The 21,496-nt window shown below is 40.8% G+C and overlaps 2 protein-coding genes across 20 annotated transcripts in view; both read left to right on the top strand.

The window, feature by feature from the left end:
* zeb1b (zinc finger E-box binding homeobox 1b) overlaps positions 1-21,496 on the top strand; it is a gene marked incomplete at its 5' end in the record, with an annotated part of 240,925 nt that overhangs the window by 32,830 nt on the left and 186,599 nt on the right. The window lies entirely within an intron of this gene.
* Positions 1-21,496, top strand: part of svila (supervillin a) — a 56,293-nt gene that overhangs the window by 1,224 nt on the left and 33,573 nt on the right. For 11 of the 19 annotated variants that reach the window (XM_010779681.1, XM_010779674.1, XM_010779677.1 and 8 more), the window contains exons 1-3: positions 14,313-15,068; positions 19,724-19,787; positions 21,128-21,216. In XM_010779681.1, the coding sequence (XP_010777983.1) occupies positions 15,011-15,068; positions 19,724-19,787; positions 21,128-21,216 (211 nt within the window). In that variant the 5' untranslated portion in view covers positions 14,313-15,010. Of the gene's footprint in view, positions 1-3,055; positions 3,129-6,447; positions 6,470-14,311; positions 15,069-19,723; positions 19,788-21,127; positions 21,217-21,496 lie in introns of those variants that run through there. The other 8 variants (XM_010779666.1, XM_010779671.1, XM_010779676.1 and 5 more) reach the window with 4 other exon arrangements.

Here is a 21,496-nt window from a genome sequence, read left to right as displayed (position 1 = left end):
CCACCCCCACACTGCAGACCTTACATTCTTTCTTGTCTACATGAATACCTGGATGATTCAAACTAACATTAGCCCATCACCTTGTATAGTGTATTATCTCATCTAAAACCTAGCATTGTTGCTGGGGTTATGTCAGACTTGGTGTAGGTGTATTGAGCATCTGTGCTTCTGTATGACCAATTTGGGCTTGTATCTGCTGTCCAAGAGCAGAAGTAGTGATGTAGGCACACAGTCATCTACATTAATAATGCAACACCCTCACTGCCATTGATATACAAACGTTCTGCTGTGAGTCTTTCTAGAAGCTAGAAATATAAGACCTCAGCAGCTGTTGACACAATAGGCGGCGCTTTCCCAAGAACATTCACGTGCACATACTAAGAGGCTTTAGTGGCCTTATTTTGACAGTGAGTAAGGGCTAGAGTGCAGTGTGACTTTAGCAGTGACCCTGATAAACATGTTTATTTCTACTTCAGACACAAAGCAGCCATACTAGATTATATTAGTATTTTCTTATATGATGGCATTTATGAAAGAAAAGAGGTGCTGGGTTAGAGGCCCTAGACTCTAAACTCCCAAAGGGAATATCACTTATTTTAAACAAGAATACTCCTCAGGGATGTGTGTGTGTGAGTGTTAAGAATGTTGTTTGATTGACATGTTCCTCATTCTCTTGTTGTTGTTGTTGTTGTTGTTGTTGTTGTTGTTACCATTGGTGTCCAGTGACCTTCAATTTTTCCAACCTTATCCAACACTTTTGAAGTTATTGAAAACACCTCTTGCTTATCTTTAATCTTCAAGTCCGTTCACTCTTTGGTTCGCCCCAGGTAAAACCAAATTCAGCTCAGTTTTATGTGATCTCAGGACATCTGAATAACAGAATAAATATACCCATATACTTATTAGGATTGCCTTTTAATTATTACAAAAAATTACGTCTTTAAAGCTCAATTGTTTGTACATTGTATCTTTCAAGACGTTACTTACAGTAACGCTGTTATTGACTCACCAGCCCTGTGACTTGCTCAATACTTTTTACATCATTAAATACTGTCAGAATGAGATGGACATGAGTAATGTGGAAACTGGACGTTTACAATGATGGCCAAACTGATTCAAATCAAGGTTCTAAATAGGTTCTGCCTGTTGTTGTTAGTATAACACATTTGTGAAATTCAGTTTGCTTAGTCACATCTGATAGACATATTATTTGTCCTGTTCTGGGAAGAGAAACCTCACCCACTTAGCACTCCACATGGGTTTAATCATCCAGCAAAAATATCAGTTTCACCCATGTGTAATCCCAATAACAAACCCTGATGCATTGAGGGTGTGAAGTAATGATGCTCGATGCTATCAGGTTGTTCCAGGTGCTGTTTATCCCCCTTAGGTCTAGCCAGTGATTGTGCTCACCGATCAGAGGTGGGTGATGAGTGAAAGAGGAGTCATTGTGAAGTGCTGGAGTCGAGGTGACTGTGTTGAGTTGACAGACGCATACGAACACACACCTACACCTGGTGCTGCCCATCATTGTCCCTGGTCCGATGCCATGCTGGAGCCACGAGCTGCCTTTTATAGTCAAGCGTTCATACAGAATGCCTGGAAGGCAGGAGTGTGTGATCCTACCGTGTCCAGGACTATTACACAAGCAACATTCACAGCTGCAAGGACTCATGTCAAAGGCTGATTAGACTCTGTATCATAAATAAACATGACGATACAAATCTCCCAATGTTCTGAAAAAGCTAAGTTTGTAAAAACTTGGGCAATCTTTTGATTGTTTCGGCCACATTTCTCTCCGTCTGCTCCTGAATGGTTTACCTTGGGCTTCTCTCCCCTTGGGACAGTTGTTCACTTGAGACTGTAAACTGCTTACAATAATCACTTCTTCTGAAATGCTCTTATAAGTTTTCTCATGGTTCTTTGCTGCAACATCTGGTCAACATTTAGTTATGAGATATCAGCTGGCACAGCCATTAATGATAACAATTCCCTTTGGCTGTACAGAACTTTGGAGCTTTTTTTAGCTCATTATTTTTGTTTTCTTGCCCAAATTCTCGTCTCATCAACTCTGTTTTCACTCAAGGATGATAACATCAAAAAAGCTTTCGTAAACATTCTGTAATATATTATTGTGCCGCCATGAACACCAAACGAATGCCATGTTTTAGCTATTGGTATAATGCAGCTTCCGTGTGTATTGCACATAATTATGAAATTGAAGGCAGACTCTATCAGACATTTAAATAGTTGCATCGGGTCATTTTGTCTTGAGGATAGAAAAAAACGTGATTATTATTAACTGTAAGCTGTAGTAGCATCAGCATTTTCTGAGTGCATATCAACTGTTTGCATTTTGAAATAAAATGTATTCAGTTGCTTTTTGCAGCCTTGAAGTCTGATGTATAGTACAGCACCCATTTGGTGTGGTAACCTTTGACCTGGAGGGAAACTATCTCTCAAACTGTCAGAGGGAGCAATGCAGCACACTCTCTTATCTCCTGCAGGAACTGGAATAATGTTTGTGTCTGCGATCGTCAGTTACAGTACGACCGTTGGTTTTCAGCCATGTGGGAAAGTTGTTCCCTCCGTTGCTTTTTCTAGTTTACTGTCCCTCTGTTTGAATCATCAGAGTCGCTGGAAAGGAATAAAAATACATTCCTCCCCCTTCTATCTCTGCGGAGTGACTTCAAACCTCCTCCCACCGCCTCACCCTCATTAGGACAAATCCTAGTTTCTATTCATCGCTGTCACAATGTCCGTTAGGGCTGTTAGACACACTCGGGGTGTACGTCTCTGAGTGATAACCGTTGGCTTGGATCCTGGTGACCCACCACCATACAGTATACCAGGTTCACTCTAACTGGTTCCTGCCTTAACAGGCCAACTGTAGTGTCACCACCAAACCCACCCCTTGGTTTTATGGGCCGTGGTTACTGGTGAGCCGCCAGTAACTTCCAATCTGGTCATGTGACTGCTAGCCTTTTCAGTCCCTACCCTCTGGCAGTCCCACTCTTTCTCTGTCCTCTTCTTCTCTTTGCTATCTCTTTTTTGACTGTGGATTCTGACTTTAACTGGAGATATTCTATTTCCGCAAATAGCGACAGGAAGCCGAGGAGCTATGAAAGGTACAGTCCCTGGTCCATCATCTTATACCTCCGTCCTATTTCAGCTGTATGATTGCTGTCTTTGCTCTCCGCGGTGGATGTATCTGCTCATTAATGGGCTTTGAGAGCCTATTCATCTGTGGGAAGCCTGGGTGGAAGTCTTTGAGGAATAAAGGGGTCTGGTTTGTGTTACTGCAATTTTGCTGTCGCTGAGTAGACATGTAGGTTATGGCATTTTAGGATGTTTGAGGTGAAGTACATAGTGAAGACTGGAAAGGCTGATGGCTCCTGCCCCCCTACTCCCTACATCTGTCCCCTTGTGCTTTTATTGGTGTTATACATAGCTTATTTTGACCTTTTCCTTCTCTTCACTCCTTTGATTTTCTTGTGCATTTACAGTCTTTTATTCCGCTTGTATTGTCCTCCCTTTCTTTCACCCACTAACCAATTTTATCTTCCCTTTCTGAGGCTCTTATCTGCTCTTGTGCAGTCTATTTGTGGCTGCAGAGTGACAACTTGAAATCTTGTGTCTGTGCTCTACTTAAAGGTGCCCATGGGTAAACTTTCCTACTGCCTTGCATGTGGGCATGATGTGCCCTGCTTCAGATGTGGGAAGAGGAATTTGCAGAGAGCTTAGTAAGAGGCAGAGGCTTTGATGGAAACCACAGTGGCACATCTGGATGCCTACCATGCAGTCTGGGAGAGCACAGCTTGGTTGAATTGATTTTGTTGGGCTACTAATGGTTGTAAGAGGTTATTACTTTTTCGGTGTCAATTGCTACTCCACTAAAGATGTGATTAACAGAAAATAGCTTTCCTATTTCACTTTTATAGAGGCTTTTATTATTGAAAGCTACTCACAAATTGAAGGTTTCTGAAGTACCGGTACATAGTGTTTTTTCTGCTGCTGTTTACCCTGATAGACTTTTGTAAGTAGCCTTTTAATAAGAATAAGCAATTATGGTATTTTATTTTAGGAATAAGCAGTGAAGTTTATTCATACTTGTTATTATATATTCAACATTGCTTCTACACATGTGCCATATTGGCTTTTGGATGTTTATGATGCACTAGGTATGATGCTCCTTCACCTGAAAGCGTACCTATAAATCCACCATTGCTATTGATCCTGAAATACCTTGATACAGAATAACCATAAACTGTATGAAAAAAATCACAATGGTAATAACGTTTTAATATTATAATATAGTTTAAAAATAGTATGTGTCCATCTCATTCCAACCTGTTCTTGTGGTGTTCTATATATTCCACACTTTTTTTAGTTTGTTCAGTTGGCGCTTATGGTTCACACTCAGTGCTCCAAGTGAAAAGCGTTTCATGCTGCTAGAAGGTTTCAGGCCTGACTAGTCCCAGTCTGCTCTGTTCTGTCTCAGGAGTCCTCCATGCCCAGGTTAATGGGTGTGAAGGCTCTTCTTGTTTTACAGAGTGTTCTTTTCAACCAAATCTGCTGAGTGTGTGTTGCCTGCATGGCCGACCCTCTTCAAAGCGTGGCAGTGAAGAAGGGGAGAGTGTTTAATAGATTGCATATTTCCAGTTTTTCTGCATCCCAAGGCATTGTTGTGGTCTATCTGCAACTGTTTATGGGAAAACAGGAGGAGAGTTCTTTGCCCTCAGCTTTCTGTGTTGTGCTGACAGTTCAGTGTGGTCGGGGCATGTTAACAATCAACGTTCAGCTCTTGCCTAACAAGGGGCTAAATTGAAATCACATTTGCTCTGAAATTGCGCTGCTGGCTTAAGAAGAACACATTTTTCTCCACTTCTAATTAGCTCTGTAGTGGCTGAACCCCGTTGCTTTCTAAGCTTGTTCAAAGTATGAAGAACCTGCTGAAGAACTTGACAGCATGGCTCAGTGCCCAGACAGGTTTCCTTAACCAGCTGAAATGAATAATTTAGGGTTTACCTATTCACACAACCATAATCAAATCAGTTGGTGCTATATCTTGAAATATGAAATGCGGTTTTAGGACTTGAAAAGCCAACAAAAAAGACCAGAAGCCACTAATGCCATTGTGGTTGTTCCTTGTTGTCACCACTAGATGGTGCTATTTGCTTTGTCGCTTAAAGCCAAACTGGAAGACAGTGATTGTCCCTAATCTTAGTGAGTGCACGCCAATTCTAATTTATTTGTAGCAATACTGTTTGATGGCTTACATCCACAATAACAAACATTACACATTACAACTCTGCCTCATCTTTTATTTCCCCCTCGCCCCTTTTCCCTCTGACTGGCTGTGTCCCAGCGTCCTCTCCTTTGCCCAGTCTGTCCTTTGTTCGGTGGCCAGCTGAAACGGAGCCCTGTCCTTATCTTTGGGTCTTTGTGAGTTTGATTCCTTTTCCTTCCTCTCCATCTGTCCGCTGTTGTCCTTCACTGTGATTTTTGAACCTCAAATGTGTAAACAGCCCTATGAATGAGGAGTTTATCTGCTTGTTCAACCTCCTGTTTGAGTGTTTAATGTCACTTTTTTAGCACTAATTCTTGTTCGATGTCCACTGTGGGAAACAGTGGACGTGATTTTAACAACACTGAACCATTGCTTTTTTTTGTTAATGTCTCGATTAATCTTTGGTGCTACTTCCTGTTTTGAGACCTTGACCAATGAGCTCCAAGTCATCAGCTACTAACAAGACAAAAGTTGATGCAACTCACTGATGTGGCAAAGGTCGACCCAGTGTATGTCATAAGCGTAATTTCAGTTGAGCCTTTGAGTCTAAAATGGTTAACATAAAGCCTTTGTTACCGACTGGATGTGTGGAGTTTGAAAATGGTGGGCATTAATCAAGCTGAGGAAGACTAACTGAGCTGAGACTAACTACCGTAGTATTCCCTAGTGGCTTATGTATTTCAATCATGTATAGCTTTTGAATGTAACTTAAATGTAATGCCATCTTTCTTTATCTTATCTTTCCAATTAACTAAATGGCCTCATGACACCATTTGTCACTTTAGTCATTTGATTGATCTGACCCGGCACTGATGTAGTGGGAAAGCACCGTTCTAAATTTACCAACACCAACTCACCAACCCCCCCCTCCCACCCCTAGAGTTCATGCCTGATGTGGAACTGGCCACAACATGCGCCCCTAAAGGAGGGTTGTAGATAGAAAGTGGGTGTGGGGTTGTGGGTGTTTGCTGGCAGGGCCTGTGGACCAGTCTATCTTTATGTCCCAGTAGTCCGGTCATGTCCCGCAAGCCTCCAGGGCTCTGACCTTCTCAGTGACTGGGACCAGTAGACTCTGGACAAAAGAGGAACGACTTTTAGCTCACGTCTTGGTGTAACCACCTGAAACACTTCAACTCTAAGACTCAATGGCTCTCTGAGAAGATACCCTATATATAGAAGGTATGTAGCTTTCATGTGATGACTGACTACATGTTTTGGTTGTTCATCGGAGTTGTTGAATGACTTTATTCGTTGGAATACCGAGCTTCAATATACCTTTTGTATGGTCATACCACTCAGATGAAATGTTAAGTCGTTTTGGGATTGATGCTAATACAGGTTGTTTCCTAACGTTATGAAAATGTTTTTTAAAGTATGGGTTTCCAGCTAAATCCATTCTGTATTATGATAATGGTTTACAGTCTGGTTCATCTAACCGTTTCCAATGACACTTTCAAATCCGTGCTGGATCCTGCATTGTCACCCAGCTCAAAAACAAAGTCCAGCAAACTCGTCTTGTGTCAATAACTCATTAAATGTTCAGCTATGTCGAGCCTGGATGAATCCCTCAATTAAATGATTAGTTAAGTAAGATTTAAATGTTGGGGCTACTGAGCTGCTCCATGTGTGAGTCACTCAAAGGGGGGAGTCTGGCTGCTGAGACTACAGTTGTTCATTGTGCTGCACCTGCTCTCACTCTGTCAGGACAAAGACAGAAATAGAGTACTGCCTAACAGGGCAACACACACCAAACATTTTACAAAAGCTTTTCCAATGATTGAAGCTCTGTCATTGCTCATGATGGCCTTTTAGTACTATTTTTAACTCCCAACAATTGAAATGATGTTAATATGAATGTTATAATTTAGCCATCACTGGCAATTTCAAAACATGTCATTGATTATTTGTTAGTTTAAAAACACCAAAACGGTCTATAATCCCCAGAATAAGTGTTATAATATCTCAAGATTCATGCATTTGCTGTTGTATGCATCATTAAGTCATGATCCCTGAGCGATAGGGTTATTTTTACCATCTGCTCCAAATATACATGAGCCCTACTTCACACTTACTTAATTGGCTGAGGCCTGATCTGATTTCCAAACGTGGAAGGAGGTGAGTAGAAAAGCTGATGTTTTGGCTGTCTGCTGTTACACATTGTCAGTGTGAGACTGCCTCTGTGGCTGTGTCACTGTCACTTTTCTCAGCTGTTTGTTCAAGGTGTCAGACTGTCGTAGGGGAAATCACTGTGATATGACTGGCTCAGATCCAAAGCAACAGATCTGTTACTTTGAGAGGAAGTGCACTGTGTTCATGTTTCACAGTATTGATGTGTTGGTGTTGTGTCTGGGTCCAGGTAATCATTTGGAGAGTGTTTTTCCTTTTGGTGAGTTCTGGCCTCTGATGGCTTATTCTTCCGTCAAGATATGTCAGTTTACAAGGAGCAGCTCTTGTCAAATATGAGAAAGACCTACAGCAGTGTGTTTGCAGCCTTACCAGACAACAGTTGAGCCTTTTTATGTGGATTTATTTCGTACTGACAGAAGCACCATGACTGAACATGTCTCATACTGCTGTTCATAGCCCTTTTTTTTTTAGCTTGCACGTCTCCCTGTCAACAGCCAGGGGTGACTTAACTCAGGGTGGGCATATTAAAAGCCTTAGAAAAGTAAACCAAAAAAGTCTTATGTCTGTCTGTTCCCATAGCTGGCCGTGCACAGTGAGTCTAAACTCAGTTAGCTATTTTGTAGACTTAAAAAATCTGTTATATTAATTTTTTTCAGACTTTCCTTTTATTACGTAGCTACATACTGCAGTTCAAGATTTGCTAGTGACCTGATGATGTCTTTTATATTTACTTTGGATGTGCATTGTTGGGATTACCCATAACAATGTTACAGGTCATGTCTTCAAAATGTAGTTTTGTCGAACCAACAATGCTGGGACAAGCTAGGTCAGTCCAAAAGCCCTAAGGGTCCAAGATTTACTGTGTGGTTTGTGGTTATATGATAATAAATACCTGCAGGTCCTTAAGGCAGTTCTTCAGAACTTTGTGGAACTGTATTTCATTTCGTGCTTCTGGGCACACTCCTGAACACATTTAGTGTGCCTAAGCAGTATAAATATATTTTTTAATCAAATTGGGACAAGCTTAAAGTTAATGACAGAGTTGCGTTCACACAAAAAGTTGATAAATAGCCACATGAGCATGAATAAAAAAATGCCACTTGACTAATGGAAGTCCAATTCTGCTTTGCCCTTCAGGGATTTATCTGGGCTCTTTACCTGCTAAATATTCCACCATGTTCACAAGCTTGTTGCTAACATGTTGTGGCTACTGTTTGGTTTAGCAATAGTGACTGATTATTGCAACTTTAAATTCAATTATGACAAAGTAATTGACACACATGACATTATAAACCCAGGACAGATTCTTTCATTGGAGATTCTGTCATTGGAGATTCTGTCACTGGAGATTCTGTCATTGGAGTACATGTAGTTTGCAGAGTGTTTTACCAGCAGGTCATTCCGACCTTGCAAATCAACAGCCCATAACCACAACCAAATGTACTGTGATAGAAGTGACACATTAAGTTTTAACCAGAAAGTAATTAGAAGCATAATTTGCACTTGTTGAGACACTTGTGTGACTGTATCCTGTAGCGTAATCCCTGTCCATCAGTGTGCCTCAGCCAGACAAGGCTAAAGTGTCCTTGTTTACAGACCAACATGGACCATCTCCAGGCTTTATGTAGCGGGAGGCTTAGTCCTTGTAGTCTCACGTGGTTGGTCTTAAGTGCATATTTACACCTCCATGGCAGCTTTTCCTTTATTTTAAACCCACCAGTCCCAGTTCAAAATCTAATTAGAAGTAATTTGTGATGGGCCACTAATAGCACAAAGGACTTTGAACTAGGGTCTTTGCCCTTGCTGTTCACATCAGACTTGAGCTCTGACACGCGCTGCTGTGGCGGAGATGCAGAACATTCTGCGGGCATTTGTTATAGTTTACACCTAAAAAATAGNATACATATATATATGATATATATTAATTAATATTTTATTTTATATTATTTGATAATATTGATAATAATAGAAAATATTATGCCATAGTTTTAACTGTTAACTCTAAGCATCTAAATACAATGGTGTCATGGTTATTTTTTATTTGATTCATTCTTAGTTTCCCTTAGATGTTATATACGCCTGTCAAAGCCATTTTATTTTTACACTGAACATATGCTTTTTAATGTTTTTAGCTTACTTGTTTTACACCAAGAATTCTGTACAAAACGAAAACTAATGTTATTTAATATAGATGTAGTTAGTCCTATGAGTATTATTATGATATATTTTTCTAAAATAACCCCAATTAGGCTCCACGGATTCTTTGTAAAGAATAGACAAAAGTTTCTTGGCTAAGGAAACTACTTTTATCTTTCCATTGTTCTAACTGAGATTTAGCTGATGCCCAGGGCCAAATGTAAGTTCTGTGATAGGCCTCGAGGCACACATCACTGGCCTTTTTGGAGCACTCCACTTGGAGTCACTGAGTCCCATACTTAAGACCTCTTATCTGTTTTATTTTGGGAATGCTATGCTGAGGTGTGTGTGTTTCTGGGTGTTAATACACTGTACGTACAATTGCCAACAAAGGTCAGTTGTCTTGATGTATCTATCTATGATGACATTTATATGAACTAAAGCTTAATGCTGCAAAGCCAACATGCCCGGTAAAAGAAATCCAACAACATTGCAAATAGAGTTTTAGCCTCCACCTTCCAACTTCCTTGGAGTGTGCATGTGAATATCTTTACCTTTCATTCCCTACCACCCCTCCTCTCCATCTTGAATTTATGGCACTGCACTTTGGATCCCAGCGCCACTCTCTCACCAGACAAGGCAAATATATTTTCTTAGGGGACGCCATAAATTCTTTATTGCTAAGATGGCTTGGAAAGATCCCAACGCATGCCTATGTGGAGGTGAAGCAGCCATTAAGCAATTCTTTCCTATAGCAGACCTGTTTGGATACCTCTGCGTGCTAGAGGTCATTTTAAGTGCAAACATGGACTGCCTGGAAGTACTTATCTAATAATGACCCACTGACTGGCTGCACATGTGAGCTTGTCCAGGCTGAAAAAGCATCCATTCTGAATTTCTAGCTGACTGAACATCTGGGGGGATGATTAGTTGAGAGGTGTGGCTCTGTTGTTATGACATTAAAAAAAACCTGCCTGGCTTCTTGTTGCTGTTTAATACTGTACTGGCAGTTGTTTGTTAGTTAAAAGGCTTCTTTGCTGGAATTGATCCAATTAAGATTATTTTATCTCTTACTCATTAACTACAGCTTTCATCATTAAACAGATGACATGTCAGTTGCGATCAAGCCTTAGGCATTGATTGGCATTTTGATAGCTTGCATCTCATATCATTCAGATGAAAGATATGCTGTCGACAGCTCTAACCCTAATCAACTAAACTGCCAACAGGGCTCAAACTTGAAACTCAAGTTTAACATGCTTTAAAGTGGACCTATCATGCTATATTTGAATAATATATTGTAGGGCCATACCTATATAAAACATGTCTGCAAAGTTTTTATTTCAAAATACCAAACAGATCATGCATTTTAGCCATGCCTCATTTCGCTCTATTTGCTCTTTTTTAGCCCTGTTTTTGCAAGGGCTGAATCTGTGAGAAGTCGTCTTCTCTGCTTTTGGGACAGACTACAGCGCCACCTTGAGGCCTGGCATATATACTACAGCGTCTCCAGCGCTTTCGAACGGCAATGGCCGTGGCTGTCTGTATCGGTCTGTATCAGATCCGTTGCAGCCCCGTTTTTAGAGATTTGGGTATGGAGGAAAAGAGAGGGTTGTGTTTTCTGACTCTTGGTGAGTTCCCTGACACACCGGGGACACATATTCATGTATAAAAGACATACAAAAATGCATGTTGCACGATAGCTCCCCTTTAAGCAATAACACTAAAAGTGATTTGCATTGCTTCCAATTCCAGTAGGACTGATAACTTGACTCCTTGTAATGCTCTAACTTAATTGACACTTTACATACTATAACTGAGTTTACCTTAAACGTTGAGACATATTCAACTATTTACAACCAGCTGCATTTCTTTCTACAAAGACATGCACTCCTTTCTTCTAAAAATGTTTGCTTTTTATAGTTGTTTTCGGGTAGAGTTTAAGTGCAACATTTCAGAGGCAGATGAGAACAAAAGCCTTGGATAAGCATTAATACCTGTATGTTTTGTCATGAAAATGTCAGAACAATACTTTGAAAATCAAGTTATTGTCAATTGTCAGTTACTTCAAAACTATTGGTATTGTAATTGACTATAAAACCTATATGGATTGCAGTTTAGTTTCCTAGAAAGACCTTTAAATGGCTATAGTATTCCAATCCTGACACATATCTGTTTCACACCACTTTGTCAAGTTGGTGGCAGAAAATGGCTCCAGTATTTCATTCTCATTGAACTTTGATACAGTTTCTGGTTTCTGAGCTGCCGTTCCTGTAACCGTTTTAAGCTGTTTTATGGAATGTATGTAAATGTATACAGAAGCAAACCTAAATGAGTTCCCACACAGTTTCTAAACAAAGTAAGGGTCACTTAAGGGATACATTAGATGTAAACCTGCACCTCCTAGGTTTAATTACATAATCCAAAGCAAGGCTAGCTCTTGGAGTCAACACTCGGCTGGTTTACCTCAGTTTGTTTGAATTGCGGCTTCCTGTTTGAATCTTTGTCCGTGATGTGTAGCAAAAGTCATTCCTGCTTATGTAGCACTATACATGCTTACACTCCTCATACCTGCTGCAGCACACCTACAAAAGATCTGAACGCCAACATCAATGTATTGTTAATGCATATGTGCATTTTTAGCATGAAGGCTTTGTTTGAATAAATGACTCTTCTGTCGGGCCCATATTTCTGTCTACGACCCATCACACAAATTAGAGAAGAAGAGCAGTGTTGCATCATGGCAGCGACATGTAAGGTCTTGCCCATCCTTGGCAGTAAAGAGTCATCATTGCTAATAACAGGGTAGAAACCATCAGGTAGGTTTTGTAGGTCTGATGTCATCCATGTAGCAGATGAGTCAAAAAAACAAACATTACATACAGACAGCCAGATGTTGGAAGGTGTAGAGGTGATGATGAAAATTCCCAAAGTGTGACCTGTGTTGGTGGTTTGCATATGATCACATTTTATGCCTTTTTTTTTTTTGTTAAGGGTGCTTTACAGAGCATGTTTGCCTGGTTGAATGGTTACCGTATTTTGGATTATAACTTATGTAGTTGAAACAAATCTCATATGTAAATCGACTTTCTTTGTTTTGAAGAAACACAAAATGGTAGCAGCGAGACGACTCATAAATAAAATGTGTGACAACTAGTAAAACCAAATTACGATGTGTAAGTGTTCACATGTCCAACATCATGATACTGTCTGAAGCTTTTGAACTGTCTGACATGTAATGAGTATACTTTACCCTTAAGCTTTGAAAAGCTTGTGTTTAAGCTGGTAGCAGCTAAGATCATTGGATGTGCCGACTGAAAGCGACTGAACCGAGACATGAAGTAGGTCTGGGAGATAATTCAATTAGATCATTGTATTGTCTTGCAGTGGAATTGTATCATGCTGAAATCATATATCAGAGCAATGATTGCAATTTGAACGAAACAAACATACTTATTTTTTCGTTTAGTGCTAGCCTCTTTAGCCCATTGCTTTCCATTTAAATGACATACATTTACATTCACCTCCAGATAAGGTGAAATAATTATCAAGAGATCTTCTTTACTTCATTAATATATCACCTTATTAATCATCTTCTGGCAGTCTTGCAGTAAGTTTGATAAATTACAGTCTGTCATACCCCTGAAGGCTGTTGTTGAAAAAACACAGTTTAAGTGTTGGAGGCAGCTCCCCCTCCGCCCCCAGTGTGCATTGGCATGTTTGTGATGTATGTGTGCAGACTTCACAAACATGCAGCCATGATGAGCTCATCTTAGAAACAGATCCAAACATCCCACCTCTAAAGTTTACTCAGCCCAGTCAGCCAGGCTGCATTTTGACACACCTGTGATGGTGAGGCTGGACAGATTTATGTGATCTTACGCATTTTATGATGTGATAAGCCTGGTCCATGAAGGTGTTTTTTTTAAACCGTGACTTACATAACAAGAAGTTGGAAGAAAGGCACAGAGATCTATAAAAATCACAGCACAGAAATAGCATTCTCAGGCGTCATCTGACTTTCTTGCCATTCTTTTTCAACCTACCACTCAATTGAGACACTGACTTTTGTGACTGCTTCCATCCACTAGGTCTGCTTTATGTTGATGTGTGCATATTGGCGATGACAGCCTTTGCTCTGTATGCAGCAGGAAGATAAGATACTGCTCACTGTTTTCCAGCCTCTGAAAAGCAGCGCTGGGCTCTGTGCCAGCCTCTCTGCAACACCCTCTCACTACAATGATAAGCACGTCTACGTCACATTGATGTGTGTGTGTGTGTGTGTGTGTGTGTGTGTGTGTGTGTGTGTGTGTGTGTGTGTGTGTGTGTGTGTGTGTGTGTGTGTGTGTGTCATTCATTTAAAGCATAATCACAGAAGGAAATGAGTTTACACACACCATGATTCACAGGGAATATCCTTTAATGCGTGATTTGAGACACACAAACATTTTCATGAGTTTGGTAAAAGGGCAATTGATTGTACTGGGTGGGGGTCTATCAATCAACCTATTTTTATTGACCTTGTTCCTCCATTTAGCTGTTTTCAAAAGGACCAAAGTGTATGGCATAATAGTAGTACTAGTGTTATGTGTCTCTTATTACTGTTGTTTACACACTCTCTCTGCCTTTTTCTTCCTGACTTTGTTTCACTATTGCTCTCTTTCTTACCCTCTCGTTGTCCCTCCCACCTCCTCTTTCAATCTCTCTCCCCCTTTCTTTCTCTCTCGCTTTGCGTGCTGTTCCTTTTATTTTCACCCCGCTGAGAGATGACTGGAATTTCTCATCTGGCTGAGAAGGGCATTTTAACTTTCTCCTCTTTCCCTGCGCACTTCATTTCCACTCTCATGCACCCTGCCTGCGCGCTCTCCTCTCTCCCCTCCTTTTTCTGAGGCTATGCACCGTTTTATTTGGCATCCCGCTCCTGTGTGCGAGCCAAGGGAAGGCAGCTCTCTCCTGGGACACTCCTAACTATCTCCGTCTCTCTATCACACGCATTCTCGTTTCCTCTTCAGGATCATTCTGAAGCATGCAGGACACTTTGCTCCTGTCTGCAGAAGGGATGGAGCCTAATTTGCTTGCACAGGCTAATGAGCTTAGCCTTTGCTGAGCAGCTTTCAGCCTGCAGGTTGTTGTGGTGGGCACTGGTTAGCCCTAGTGGTTAGTTAGAGGAACCAGAGAGGATCTCAGAAGAGGCAGAGCTGCAGCTTCACCACTTACCAGGACCAACTTCACTTGCGCAGACACTTTGGATGGGACGTCTCTATCTACTGTCTCCCCTCCCTCTCGCCTCTACCTCTCTCTGAAGCTACCTGACTCCCCTCTGTCTCCCTCTGTGACTGTCCCGGAGCACTGAACAACTGCTTTTGTTGCTGTATCACCTCTTAGGCAGCTGCGTCTCTTTTCATCTTTCTTCCCTGCTTTCCTGACTAACCCTCTCCCCCTGAATTTATTGCCAACATGTACCGGAACCCGTGGATTTCGAATTACCTGACCCATGTCAAGTTTTGCAGCAAAGGTAAGAGACTTGGGGCTCTGCAGCTCGGGGCTAAGACTTGAGGCTCAGGCTGAGAGCTTGGGGACAGGTTACTCTGGTTGTGGAGCTGGGAATCTGAGCTCCACACACAGAAGTTGGCAGGCTACAAACTGCAGACTCCCTTCCTCTCTGTCCTGCTTCCTACAGTAACAGCTGTCCTTGCACTGCAGCTGTAGCCTCCAAGGACACTACGTAGCAGAGATAAGGGACTCTTAACGGTGCAGGGGGCTGTTCTTGGGAAGAAGCTATTTGTAGTCAACACAGTTACTTGCACTCAGTTTATGGAAGTGAACTTGAGTGTATGGATATATTTTTAGGCTGTACCAGGGGGGCTGTATAACAAACCTCTAATCATATCTCACTAAAAATTGAACCAGCTAGTCAGCCAGCAAAGCAAGTAGCAAGTTGGACACCTTTTTAAAACAAAATGACCATGATTTGAAGGACTATTAATTGAACTCAATACAATGATTTTATTGTGAGGATGAATTAAATCTGCAAAGAAATAGGCATTAAGTTTGATTTTGGTCAACTTTATCATTAAAGTATGTGTTGCTGACCAATTAAAAAGCCATCTTGACAGTGTTGACTTTGGTCCGAACATAAAGCCAGAGAAAACAGTCTGATTGATTATATTATATATATTATTCATAATATATCCCATTATTTACACAATTGGGGGTGGGGGGGGGGGGGAAATATGGTTGGAAGTGTGCATAAAATATTTTACAACTTAACTATGTTTTCTAAGTTGGCAACCTTGCTAGTTGGCAGAGAACTTTCCTGATACTTCATTTATATTACATACTTGCACGTACAGAGAAATTCAAAATAACCTTTGAGGCATTAACACGTTTCTGAATTGCTAACATTTGGCAAATATAGGAATATTTCACCAAGCCCTTTGAACCCCAAATCTGCTGAAAATGTACCAATTCATTTCTCAGTGCCATTTTCTGTTGTGACTGGTAAACAGAACTCCTGTCATACACTTGTCAGAACAAATATGTTTCAGAAAATATGATGTACTGTTGCAGTAAAAGATACTTAATATTTACATGTTTTTATTACGGTAGATTTAGAGGACATATCATTCAGCCCTCTTTGGGTGCACAGGTCCATGTGTGTTTCTCCTTCCCATCCTTCTCTTTAATAATTTCTGAGATCTGGCCTCTTCATGCTAGAACTGTATGGGAATCGACAACAGGTGGCCCACAGTTTGAGCAGAGTAACTGGATTTTGAGAAAGGAGTTTATTGTATTGAAATGTGTTTAAGGGTTTAGATGTGTCAGTGTAGCTACCCTTTGCTCTGTTTCCTCACCAGAATTTGAGACTGAGCATCTTGTATATATACTCATTGTTATTAGGGTTTAAGACATAATTGGCTTATTTTCACGTCTTTTTGTTGAACCTACTGTTTGCAAACGGGGCCTGAGCTCAATTCTGATTCTCCATCTGTTTTGCCATGCTTTACTTCTTAAGCCTCTGTCAGTGAGGCTTTAGGCAGGGTGTAGGCAGAGTAGGTGGGCAACTGTTGGGGGATGTTAACACCATGCACACACATGCCCATGTTTTGTGATGTAATGCAAACGGTTAAAGAGCAACACGTTTCCTTTTGGGCTCGTAGTAATCCCAGGAATTGAAGTTAATCCTGTGCCTCAATTTGGACATATGCTCAGCCCCTGATGCCTCTTTGGTTAACACACTGAGTGTTTTAATGTGACATGGATGGAGTAAGCATTGCTGATTGATTCAAATTGTGATACTCCCTTATTTAATATTGAATGTGTTCTAAGGTTTGACCTGCGCCTCAGGTGAGTTTAAGTCCTATTTGCCCGAATCGAGCATTTCTAGAGATAACTAAAGTCCCTTTTTGAACCGACAGTGTAATACAGTATTTTTCTTTCACACCTTTGATACCTTCACATAAAAGCCTTTCTCAGTTCAGAGCATGAATGACACTCCATTGAATCATGAAAATCATTTTATCCTCATGTTTTATCAGTGTCAAGATGCTTTTACAGCCTCATCAACACACACGGGGCATGGTGCTGAGGAATTCTTGGCCCATTCCCTCCCGGCTATTGCAGCCATAGTGTTTCTGTAGATTACAGCCAGCATCAAAGGCTCGGGCACATCTGTGATCATTGTGGAGGTTTTTATGTCTGTGTCTGGAATGACGAATGTATGGAGGCTCTCGAGGGGGTCGTCCCTGATGGCCTACAGTACATGCCGCTAAATATAGGCTGTATGAGGTATAAAGGGAATACAGAAGGAGAACTTGATATGTTAGACACTGTGCACTATGGTTAGACCTGACAATAGCCTCAGACAGCTGCCCCCGAGGGACAAACACTTTTGTTATTTTCAAACTAGCAGCTCATAACCTTTACTGTGGAATCTGGATTTGTCTAAAGGAAATTCTGGTATTTTTCAACTTGGGTGTTAGCCTTAGATTTTGGAACTGTATGACTATTGGTCAGGATTGGGGTTAGGGTCATTGAGATCTGCAGAAAACATAATCATGTTGATTGGGCATTCCAAAATTCTTCAATTTCACAAAAATAATTACAAATGCATCACAACATTGTTTGGCTCACCATCTGTGGGTATAAACCTGTCATTTTCTGCCTATTTCAGCTGACATGTTCCTCCCCTCCGCTATATCCACGATCTATTTTGCAAGGGCACAGTCAGTGTATCATGTGCTTAAAGCTATGATTGTGATTGTTGAAACTTTAAAGAAATTAAAACACGCTGGTATACTTTTCCCCCTACGATATTCAAAATCTTAGCAGATTTCTTGTCTAATTTTAAAATACAGTATCATCATAATATCGATATATATCCTGCCCCTACCTACTGTATACCAGATTGAACATTTGCTGCTTCCAGACCTTTCTCGAGCCTTGTCACTCTCCAAGCTCCAAAATTCTGAACTTGCACAATCTATTTACAACTCGAGACCTATCATACAGTGTGTGTTCTAAAAAAAACAATACATAGCATGCCTAGGCTACATTTACAGACAAATCTAGAAACATATGTTACATTGATCTGCATATGTTGTTAACACATAGGCAGTTATTCAACACTTCTTTTACTGGCTTATTTAGCCCAGCAAAGTGTGTGCTCAGGATTTATCTTGCTGTTTGTTTTGCACTTTGAAATAGTGTTGTCAACCTAATCTTTGGATCATTGTCAAAAGAAACACAAGTGGCTCATATAACCAGGATTATCATTCAAGGCTTGTAAGGAACACTTTAACATTATTAACATTTTAAACTGTATACCCCGATTATCTAGGCCCTTTTTATTTTTTTGTTGTTTGATGTATATATGTCACACTGTAGGAACTCGAGAAACGATATTTCGAGATTTCTGGATGTCCAACATGTAGAATTCTTGACTATAAAGCTGACTTTGACTTTTTTGAATGAGTTGTTGTGTTTTCACTCGTCATCTTCCACCCAGCTGAAACAATACACGACTATCCCCAAAGACATCCAGGCACACCGCCCTCTCCAAATAAGCCTTCCTTCTTCTCAAATGATGTTTTGCTGAAGTAGGAGGGATTCAAAGCATCAACCCAAACATCCTTCATAAAGAAGAACAGATCTGGAATGGGGGGGGGGGTTAGGGGTGTGCGTCCTCAGGGGAGAGGTTAGGGGTTTGTGTGGAGCAGTGGGGGGTGTCGGGGCGGTAGGCGGCCCTGAGGTGAACTCGCATGGGGTGGAAGTGGGACCACATGTTTGTCCCAAAACAGCGCAGATCTGGCCGCTCTGAGGTCCGAGGGCAGCCAAAACCACACGGTTGAGGTTTGGAGTGAATAACTGAAGCAGACATTCGTTAATGGGATGTTCCACACAACTGGCATTCCTCACAGAACTGTTTATGATGCTATATACTCACTAATTCCCTTCTTTCTTGGTAATGAGGCTTTATTTCTTTGTAGGCAGGTGTTTATGTCACATTTTGAGCTTGTTTACTATGTTACTAATAGACACCAGACTTTATAGGGATAGGTTGTTTACTCTTGTATGTCTAATAGTTTAATCCCAAATAGTGTGTTTTTAAGATTTAGGGAAAGTCTGTTTTCTCTGTCTCGTCATGCTGTCCCCATCTGTATTCATGACGGGTAGAAAGTGCTGCCCATTGACATTGATGTGCGACGCTCTTCCTGGCTTTGTCCCAGCTGCACTGCAACCTTGACGTGCGATCAGACTTTACAGCGCCTGTCTCAGTGACACACACGCAGTCACTCCTCCATCAAACCCCTTAAGATATGACCTCATGCGCAGCACATATAGTGATACTTAACATGGAGACAGTCACTGTCTCCGGATGTCTGATGATTTGTCGCCATTTGTTGAGGTGGCTTTTAACTACACAGATCACTTAGTATTTGATGGGATTCAGTCAGGCAGGCAGATTATTGTTTTCCACATCAGCTGATTCTCTGTGGAAGTCCACCTAATGAATGCGCTTGTGTGCCAAGAAGCTGCAGACCGACAGTCAGGTTCACCTTGGAAATATGTGTGTCGGTTAATTAAAAGCTAAAACTGAACGTTCTGCTGTTCAAGTGAATGAGCATTGGGACATAACTAAATGTTAGACTCTTTTTCTTCTGTTCACAGGACTTGGGAGTGAGACCCCAATTAAACTGAGCAACCCCAGATTGCTACAGAAGAGAGCTTTGAGGTAAGAACACCCAAAAACGCCCAGGTTGTACATGTATAAGTGATTTGACATCGATACGTCCTGTGAAGCCTATGTGCAGAAGTTATTTTTTTTTTTAAATGTTTTGGATTCTCAGGCAGTAGTACTGATAAAGACAGGCTGCACCAAAATAGTTTTAAAGATGCTACAGTCAAATTACTATTCTATCTTTGAGTGCATTTATTGTGAAACAATTGAGATAATCATTTAGACATGTTGGCCTTTTTTATATCCTTCTTTAGTTCTCTAGCTCTAGGTTATACTTAAGTTAGCCACATTTTAATGCTAAATTACTAGTTATTTCAGACACATTTACACTGTTTTAGCAAAGCCTTTGCATGCATGGAACTTATGTCCTTTTTATATTGCTTACTACCTCAAGTTTATATTTGTCAGAGAAAGAAAGTACTATTTATCATTTCAAAAGACACTAATGCTGATTATCAAGCCATACCCTAGATATACACATCCTTGGTGTATTACTTTGATTGAGGAACGAAAGAGATAACAGTGTATCAGATACAGCTTGGATGCTTCAGATAGGCCAGTGTCCAAGCTTTCTGCTGCGTAGCAGGGTAAAAGCTCCCTGCTGCAGCATCAGAAGGATTGCTCAGCATTATGTAGTTGGCAGAGGTTCAAAAACACCTCTAGGTCTACATGTTGGCCTCTATTTAGAAAGTTTCCTTTACAGCAGCGAGGACTTTGCACACTGTGACACCACTGTGGTGCCAAACTGTGCGTGGGTGTGGTTCTGACCTGAAAACATTGTGCATGTAGGAAGTAGATGTTGGGACATTTCAGTCATGAAAACATATGCTGTTATGATAGAAAAGGATATAAAGTGACTATGTATTTCAATGTGTTCATAACTCTGTGTTCGCTGGAATGAAAGAAGCCACAAAGTCAGTTTTTCCAATTCTTGACTGTTTCCTCACATCGGGAATCTGCCAGTTCTTTCACAGCTGCATTGTAACATTGTGGTTTTGAATCAAATCCATAAAAGACTTCAGTATGATTCTAAGAGAAAAAAGGCTGTGGATCTGTAAGAGGGTGTGACGGGAAAAACCCTCTAATTTCTACATAAATATTTAGGGATTCAAGAAGAGAAATACACACATTGCAATCCCAATGTAATGTTTGGATGATTCCTTGCTTTATCTGTGATAAATTGTCTGATTCTTGAACATTGTTTATTGATTGGTTGAAAGTGTGATCTAATTCAGTTGAGCCTCTTACCACTGTCGGCCTATAGACATATCCCACACCTCCCTGCAGCTCAGCCCTTCTTCAATAACAGTTGGTATTTTTCCTGCACCCCTCAGCTTCCAGAAAGAATTCACCTTCGACGAAAAAGACGACCCAGCTAAAAGCAAAGATATAGATGTTATTGTCTTGGCCAACCTCCCAAAAGGTGAGTAAGGGGTTTTTTTTCTCTTTTTTTCTTGCCTGCTTGTAAATAGTCCTCACAATATCAACTTTCTCAGGGATTTTGAAGGCACTGTTGTGCAAGAGCTATCTCTTTGCCAGGTGGATTCATGTCAAGATTTGTTTAAAACCTGTTTTTCTACAAGCACGGTCCTCACACATTTAATAGTATGACACACTGCACCGGAATTTCTTTACTGACCCAAAATACTCAAATAAAGAGATACAGTTATTTAGAGGGTTAAGGTCCCGTTAAATCCAACTGA

Source organism: Notothenia coriiceps, unplaced genomic scaffold (genome assembly GCF_000735185.1).
Source record: "Notothenia coriiceps isolate Sejong01 unplaced genomic scaffold, NC01 NC01_scaffold00020484, whole genome shotgun sequence".
Taxonomy (NCBI): Eukaryota; Metazoa; Chordata; class Actinopteri; order Perciformes; family Nototheniidae; genus Notothenia; species Notothenia coriiceps.
Note: the sequence above shows the minus strand (reverse complement) of the source record. Positions and strands in the feature narration are given on the sequence as shown.